The sequence below is a fragment of the Oxyura jamaicensis genome, unplaced genomic scaffold (assembly GCF_011077185.1).
Source record: "Oxyura jamaicensis isolate SHBP4307 breed ruddy duck unplaced genomic scaffold, BPBGC_Ojam_1.0 oxyUn_random_OJ72311, whole genome shotgun sequence".
NCBI classification, from domain to species: domain Eukaryota; kingdom Metazoa; phylum Chordata; class Aves; order Anseriformes; family Anatidae; genus Oxyura; species Oxyura jamaicensis.
This window is the reverse complement of record NW_023310982.1, coordinates 1-8731: the sequence shown is the minus strand read 5'-3', so window position 1 is coordinate 8731 and position 8731 is coordinate 1. Positions and strand designations below refer to the sequence as shown.

The following is an 8731-nucleotide window of genomic DNA, read 5'->3' as shown; positions in this document are numbered from 1 at the left end:
GGGGGGGGGGGAGGCCCGAGCGTGTCCACCTGCATCCAAGTACCTGGGGACCCCCCTGGCCGTGGCAACCCCCCCAGCCCCAAGGGACCACCCCAGCCCCGAGGGACCCGCGTGCCCAACTCACGGGTGTCGAAGGTGGCCTCGAGGGGCACGGGGGCCGGCTCCAGCCCCTGACTCTGCAGCTGCACCCAGTAGTGGCCCATGGGCTCCAGGCCCCACAGCTCCTTCGATGTTGCCTCTGGGGGCAGCTGCAGCGTCTGCGTGGGTGGGGAAGGGTTACTGGGGGGCGCAGGGAGCTTCTGGGGCCAAAAAAGGCATTATAGGGGCTGCCAGGGGGGTCTTTTAGGTATCCAGGGGTGGGCCTGGAAGGTGTACTGGAGTGCTGTGAAGGAGTACTGGGGACCACAAGGAATATTGGGGTGAGTAGAGGTGCACAGGGGAGGTACCAGTAGGGTTCCCAGGGTGTTACTGGTGTGCCTGCTGTGTGGGGGAGGTGCTTTTGGGTTCCCCGGGGTGGTATAAGGGTCCCCCGTGAGGTTATTTGGGTCTCCGGTGGGATACTGGAGTCTCACAAGAATTACTGGGGTCTTCAGAGGGGTGAATGGGGACCTCAGGGGGTTCTTAGAGGTTCCATGGGGCTATGGGGGTTGCCGGAGGGGCATTGGGGTCCTCAGGGGTGTTGTGTGGGTCCCCAGGGGGATTTCTGGGGTCACAACCAAGTCATAGGTGACCCCAGGGGGCTATTGGGAAGGATCCCAGAGGCCTACTGGGCACCCAATGGGGCATGAGGAGCTACTGGGGTGCCCAGATTGTTGTTGGGGTCACCAGGGGCCAACTGGGATGCTCCAAGGATGTAACCCGCGTTCCTCAGTGTGGTGTGACGGTCCCCAAGGAGGTTATTTGGGTCCCCAGCAGGGTACTGGGGTTCCACAGGGTTACTGGGGTACCCCATGAGGTACTGAGGGCTCCAGGAAAGCTCACGGGAGTGGGAGGTTTTGGGGTGTTTGGGGAAATTACCTGCAGGGGGCCACCGGGGGGGCCGTAGACAAGGATGTAGCCACCAGGGGGGACTTGGGGGGGCGCCCAGTGCAGACGAGCGCTGCGGGGCCACAGGGACCCCACCCACAGGGTCCCTGGGGCACCTGCGCAAGAGATGGTGACCACCTAGGCCCACACCCTCCCCCCAGCCCCCCATAGACCCTCCCACTGACTCTCCCCACGAACCCCCTTTGGACTCCCCCAGAGGTCACCACACCACCCTCTCACCACCGTAGTTCCTGCTGACCCCAAAGACACCCCCATGGTCTCCACCCCGAAGACCCCTTGCAGTATCCCAGTGACTCCCACCCACAGTACCCCCCCCCGGAGTGCCTCAGGGCCCCTCAGGAGCCCCAGCCATCCCCTATAGCTCCCCAGGGACTCTCCATCCACCCAGCCACCATATGTCCATCTCTTCACCACCCATCATCCATCCATGCTGCCACTCCTCCAGTCAACTGCCCACGCAGTCCAACGTCCTTCTGCCTATCTACACATTTCTCTCTCCTTCCCTACACGCACACACCAGTTTGCCTCACCATCCACCCAGCCTTCCTTCCATCCCTCGCTCCCTACTCCCTGCTTCCCTCCTTCCCTCTCTCCATTTTCAGCCATCCATCTTTTCATGCTCCTTTTCCCATCCATCATTTCCCAAAACCACCCTTCCAACAAACGGTGCCTCCACGGCTCCGATTCATTTACTCTACCAGCAAAACACAAATCCAACCAGCCATCTGCCTTCAGACAATCCTCCCACAAAAAAATGGGTTCATCACACCATCCAGAAGGAGCCACAGTCCGAACCAACCATTCAACAACTTGTCCATCCGTCCGTCCATCTACTCATTCAACTAATCAATTGAATAATTAAAGAGCCATCCGTTCATCCTACATCAACCCATACACCCAACCACCCATCCATCGTTTCAACCAACCAACATCCATCCATCCACCCCTGCATCCCAACAAACGTCCGTCCCTCCATTGTCCACACATCCACCTCCAGCTCTCCAAATCTCTCTGCTCGGGCCTGAAACCGTCCCTCCATCCGTCACACAAGGAGCACGAAAACTTCAAAGCCGTGATCCAGCCGACCACCTGACGATACACCCACCCGTAGAGCCCCTCAAGCTGCCAGTCACGCAAGCAACCAACGTTAATCCATCCGTTCCTCTGAACTGGCACGTGCTCATCCCATCTGGCCTTTCCCAAATACCTGCCACACCGACTCGGTGCTGAAAGGTGACAAGAAACGGGCCCGCAGCCACTCTCACCTGTGACGGCATCGGTGGAGATGGGGCCCAGACGTTTCCGCCCCCACATCCCGTACAGGTTGAACTTGTAGCGGCGGGATGGTGACAGCCCTGGCACGGTCACCGTGCGGGACCCACCGTCCACGGGCAGCACCTGTGGCTGGCCCTGTGCATCCTTGTACTGCACCGTGAAGGAGTCAAAGGTGCCCTTGGGGATGCTCCATTCCAGCTGGACGGAGTCGGGGGTGACATGGGAGGCTGTGAGGTCGCCAAGACTGGGCTGGGATGGTGGTTCCTCCTCTGCTGGAGATGGGGCTGCAATGCGAAGAGCACAACATGGCATAAACATCCCCCCATACAACCATCCATCTGTTCAACAACCAACCAAGCATTCATCTAGCCATCCATCTGTCCCCTGTGCAAACAGTTGTCTGTCCATTTGTCCATCCATCCGGCTGTCCATCCATCCGTCCGTCCATCCATCCATCCATCATCCTCTACTCCCACCAGCCTTGCCTGCTCCTAACCTTCCTACATTCCCCGTTCATCACCAAAAATTTCCCTGTTTTCCTTGAGACCCAAGTGACCAGGACAGGCCCTCGGAAGGCTCCTGACACAGTCCAGACTCACAGCCCACAAAAGGACACGGACACGGCCTGCAGCAGCCCTCACCTGTGACAGCATCAACGGAGATGGGGCCCAGACGTTTCTGCTCCCACATCCCGTACACAATGAACGTGTAGCGTTGGGATGGCGACAGCCCTGGCACGGTCACTGTGTGGGACCCACCATCCACGGGCAGCACCTGCAGTTGGTCTTGCGTGTCCCTGTACTGCACCACGAAGGAGTCAAAGGTGCCCTCGGGGACGCTCCATTCCAGCTGGACCGAGTTGGGAGTGATGTGAGAGGCCATGAGGTCACCCAGCCGTGGCTCGGATGCTGGTTCCTTTTCCAGTTCATCAGCAGCTGCAACACAGAGGGCACAATGCTGCCTATAAAAATCCCCCAGTCTGTCCTTCCATCCATCCATCCATCCATCCAACCAGAAGATGTTCCCATTTTCCAGAAGTCTCAAGGGGCTCAGGACAGATCCTGTCCTGATTCCTTCCCTGATCCAACCCAGGGCTTGCGAGGGACACGGACACAGCGTGCAGCCGCTCTCACCTGTGACAGCATCAGTGGAGATGGGGCCCAGACGTTTCTGCCCCCACATCCCGTACAGGTTGAACTTGTAGCGGTGGGATGGTGACAGCCCTGGCACGGTCACTGTGCGGGACCCACCGTCCACAGGCAGCACCTGCAGCTGGCCCTGTGCATCCTTGTACTGCACTTTGAAGGAGTCAAATTTCCCCTTGGGGACGCTCCATTCCAGCTGGACGGAGTCAGGGGTGACGTGGGAAGCTGTGAGTTCACCCAGGTATGGCTGGGATGGTGGTTCCACTTCTGACTTGACTAGTGCTGCAAAAGAGAGGGCACGATGCAAGGCAGAAACATCCCCTGGTTCAGCCATCCATCTATTTATCTCTCCATCAGTTGGCATACCCTACCTTTCATCCATCCAATTGCCCTTTTTTTCCTCATTCCGTTTCCCGTTTATCCCCCCTTTATTTCCTCCATCTGTCCAACTTCTCACCCTCGAAGCCATTGATGCACTCTTACAGACAGACACCCACAGCAAAACATCCTTCCAAAAACCCGTACCACCAAACTTCCTGCCACATAATTGTTGATCCTGCCAATAAACACTGTCTCCGCATCAATGACTTCACTTCCCCCATCCATCCAACCATTCACCAGGAACCACCAAAGAGATGCACCCATTTCCCAGAAGGGTCAAGGGCCCTGGATGGATGTGGTCCCCGCTTCGGACCTGTTCTAAAACCAAGACATGCAAGGGATGCATAAGTGGAATGCACCGGGACATACCCGTGACGGCATCGGTGGAGATGGGGCCCAGACGTTTCCGCCCCCACATCCCGTAGAGGTTGAACTTGTAGCGGCGGGATGGTGACAGCCCTGGCACGGTCACTGTGCGGGAATCTCCATCCACACGTAGCGCGTGCGGCTGGCCTTGCACGTCCCTGTACTGCACCATGAAAGAGTCAAAGGTGCCCTCGGGAACACTCCAGTCCAGCTGAACAGAGTTGGGAGTGACGTGGGAGACCGTGAGCTCGCCCAGGCGTGGTTGGGATGGTGGTTCCTCCTCCGTCTTGACTGCAGCTGCAACAGACAGGGCACAAGGCACTACGTAAACATCTCTCAGTCAGTCTCACCCACCCTCCCTCTCTCCATCCATCCATAGGGACGGACAGCCAACCACCCATCCATCCATTGTTTCAACCAACATCCCTCCATCCATCCATCCATCCCACCAACCAACCGAACAGGTAGACATCCATCCCTCCATCTTCCACACGTCCAACTCTAGCCCTTCAACTCTTTGCTCTTGCCTACAACCATCCCTCAGCCAGTCACCCAGTCAGCACAAAACCTTGTTCCCATTGCTCATCTAGCCAACCATCCGATGATCCATCCATCCAAGCAGTCCCCTAAACTGCCAGTCATACAAGCAAGCACCTTCCATCTATCCATTTCTCCCCCCAAACTTTCATGCTCCAAACTTGACCGCTCTCACCTGTGACAGCATCGGTGGAGACGGGGCCCAGACGTTTCCGCCCCCACATCCCGTACAGGTTGAACTTGTAGCGGTGGGATGGTGACAGCCCTGGCACGGTCACCGTGCGGGAACCACCGTCCACGGGCAGCACGTGTGGCTGGCCTTGTGCATCCTTGTACTGCACCGTGAAGGAGTCAAAGGTGCCCTCGGGGACGCTCCATTCCAGCTGGACAGAGTCGGGGGTGACGTGGGAGGCCACGAGGTCACCCAGGTGTGGCTCGGATGGTGGTTTCTCTTCTGTCTCAACTGCATCTGCAAGAGATAGTGCTCAATGCAGGGTATAAACACCCTCCAGTCCATCTGTCCATCCCTCTGTCCGTCCATCCATCCATCAATAAATGAAACGCTCCATCCATTTCTTGACAAACCCTTCCATGCATACACCTGTACTCAGCATTTCCCCAGGTATCAACTTGGTTACATTCACCCAGACCAGGATCCCTCACCTGTGACAGCATCAGTGGAGATGGGGCCCAGACGTTTCCGCCCCCACATCCCGTACAGGTTGAACTTGTAGCGGTGGGATGGTGACAGCCCTGGCACGGTCACCGTGCGGGACCCACCGTCTACGGGCAGCACCTGTGGCTGGCCCTGTGCATCCTTGTACTGCACCGTGAAGGAGTCAAAGGTGCCTTCAGGAATGCTCCATTCCAGCTGGACAGAGTCAGAGGTGACGTGGGACACAGTGAGCTCGCCCAGTCGTGGCTCTGTTGGCAGTTCCTCTTCCGACTCCGCTGCAGCTGCAACACAGAGAGCAGAATTCAGGGTATGAATATCCCCCAGTCCATCTGTCCTTCCATCCGTCCCTCCGTCCATCCATCCATTCATTGAAAGACGTGTTCCCATTTTCCACAGGGCAGAAGAAACCCAGCACAGGCCCTTGCAAGGCCACTGTCATATTCCAAACACATGGCCCACAGCAGACACGGACTCGTCACACATCAGGACACACCTGTGATGGCATCGGTGGAGATGGGGCCCAGACGTTTCCGCCCCCACATCCCGTACAGGTTGAACTTGTAGCGGTGGGATGGTGACAGCCCTGGCACGGTCACTGTGCGGGACCCACCGTCCATGGGCAGCACCTGTGGCTGGCCTTGTACATCCTTGTACTGCACCGTGAAGGAGTCAAAGGTGCCTTCAGGAATGCTCCATTCCAGCTGGACAGAGTCAGGAGTGACGTGGGAGGCCACGAGGTCACCCAGGCGAGGCTCAGATGGTGGTTCCTTTTCTGTCTTGACTGCATCTGCAAGAGATAGTGCTCAATGCAGGGTATAAATACCCCCCAGACCATCTGTCCATCCCTCTGTCCGTCCATCCATCCATCAATCAGTTAAACGCTCCATCCATTTCTTGACAAACCCTTCCATGCATACACCCATACATTCCACTCAGCATTTCCCCAGGTATCAACTTGGTTACATTCATCCAGACCAGGAGCCCTCACCTGTGACAGCATCGGTGGAGATGGGGCCCAGACGTTTCCGCCCCCACATCCCGTAGAGGTTGAACTTGTAGCGGTGGGACGGTGACAGCCCTGGCACGGTCACTGTGCGGGACCCACCGTCCACGGGCAGCACCTGTGGCTGGCCCTGTGCATCCTTGTACTGCACCGTGAAGGAGTCAAAGGTGCCCTCGGGGACGCTCCATTCCAGCTGGACAGAGTCAGGAGTGACGTGGGAGGCCACGAGGTCACCCAGGTGTGGCTTGGATGGCGGTTCCTTTTCCGGCTCAACTGCAGCTGCAAGGTTTATGCAGGGCATAAATATGCCCCAGTCCGTCTGTCTGTCCATCCATACATCTACCCACCCGTCCATCAAGCCTTCTCTTCACCCATCCATGCAACTTTCCATCAGTTTATTGACACAAGTTCCTTCCATACCCCCTTACACTCAATTCAACATCACCCCAACTGTCAACTCAACCACATACCAACCCTCCCATCCATCCACCCATGCTTGCAACCAGAAAACAAACACTTGGATGACATCCATTCACCCTTCTACCCAGCAGTCTGTTCAGTAATTCATCCAGATAATCATCCAGCCACCAAGCACCTTCTCCAACCATTTAAACAGTGATCTAGACCTTGATTTAGCTCTTTGCCCACTGCTTCCACCTTTTCATCCAGGTGTTTCTTACACCTTTAATCACTGAATCATCGAATCATGAATCAGTCACTTTGGAAAGGATATCAAACGCTCATCAGCTCCAACCTGTCCAGGGAAATGGGAGCCTAGATGAGACTATTTAGTACACTTCCCAGTTGTAGCTTGAATACCTCCTGTAACAGGGATTCTACCATGTCTCTGGGCAGGAAGTCCCATGACTGATTTTCTCACTGTAAAAAAATTCTGTTTCGTATCAAGATGCAACCTATCCCAGTGCTCCTTGATGCCATTGGTCCTTCTCTTCTCCACGTGGTTCCTTGAGAAGAGAGTGCCTCTGTGTAGACACCTGACTATCCACCTGTCTACCAGTTCAGCCCTTGATCTCTCCAAACTTGCCTGCACTCACCCATTTTTCTATTCCCCAATCAGAGGCCAAGTGATGTAGCTGTCACCCAGAAGGGCCAAGGAACTGGGAGGAAATGCCCCCACTCCCACCCCGTTCCAAAACCAAGGTATGAAAGGGACGAGAACATGCAGCAGCCCTCACCTGTGACAACAGCAGTGGAGACGGGGCCCAGACGTTTCCGCCCCCACATCCCGTACAGGTTGAACTTGTAGCGGTGGGATGGTGACAGCCCTGGCATGGTCACCGTGCGGGACCCACCATCCACGGGCAGCACCTGTGGCTGGCCTTGTGCATCCTTGTACTGCACCGTGAAGGAGTCAAAGGTGCCCTTGGGGACGCTCCATTCCAGCTGGACGGAACTGGGAGTGATGTGGGAGGCTGTGAGCTCGCCCAGGTGTGGCTCGGATGGTGGTTCCTTATCTAGCACAGCTGCTGCTGCAACATGGAAGGCATAATGCAGGTATAAAGATCCCCTGGGCTGTTTGTCCATCCATCCGTAGCTCTGCCCACCCATCAGTTGGGTGGTATCCATTTATTCACAAAACCTTCCACCTACACACCCTTAAATTCTACTCAGAATCTCCGCAATTATTAACGCAGTTACATCCATCCCCCGTCTTTCCATTTATCCTTGTAACCACTCATCCATTCACTCTTGTTTTCATCCTTCTCTCCAGTTAGACATCCAGATAATCATTTGGGCACCGGGAACAGTCAGCAGCCACCCAAGCAACCAGCAATTAATCTAGCCTTGGATTTAGCTGCTTGTTGACTGATCCCTTACTCTATTCATGGAAGTGTTTCTTCAATAATTCAATTATCCATTTTTCCAGCTCTCTGTCCATCCAAACCTATATCCATCTCTCCATTCAATTGCCCTTTCTTCCATGTTCCAGCTCCCCTTCATCACCCCTGAGATCCTATCCATCCATCCGGCCGTCCGGCTGCCCGTCCATCCACTCACCCACCTGCCCACATTTCAAGCAATGTACACTCCCTCTTGTAAACATCCACAACATAATTACAAGAATCCATCCTTCAAGCCTTTCTGCCACTTACCTGCTGATCCTACCAAAAACCCTGTCCCTCCACCCATTTAGCATGCATTGCCCAAGAGATGCATTTATTTCCCCAAAGGGCCAAGGACCCTGGAAGGACACTGCGCCTGCTCCCATTTTCTTCAAAACCAAGACGTGAAGGGGACACGGAACGCAGGAGCCCTCACCTGTGACAGCATCAGTGGAGA

At 55.8% G+C, this 8731-nt stretch overlaps 1 protein-coding gene across 1 annotated transcript; it reads right to left on the bottom strand.

The window, feature by feature from the left end:
• Positions 1-43: 43 nt before the first annotated feature.
• Positions 44-8726, bottom strand: LOC118159846 (tenascin-X-like; the record flags this gene model as incomplete). Its single annotated transcript, XM_035314395.1, has 12 exons — positions 44-257; positions 1018-1142; positions 2313-2606; positions 2964-3257; positions 3456-3749; positions 4218-4511; positions 4927-5214; positions 5415-5708; positions 5921-6214; positions 6416-6712; positions 7627-7920; positions 8711-8726. Coding segments are annotated over 12 exons (2998 nt in total), but the record flags the coding sequence as incomplete, so codon positions are not given.
• Positions 8727-8731: the final 5 nt, after the last annotated feature.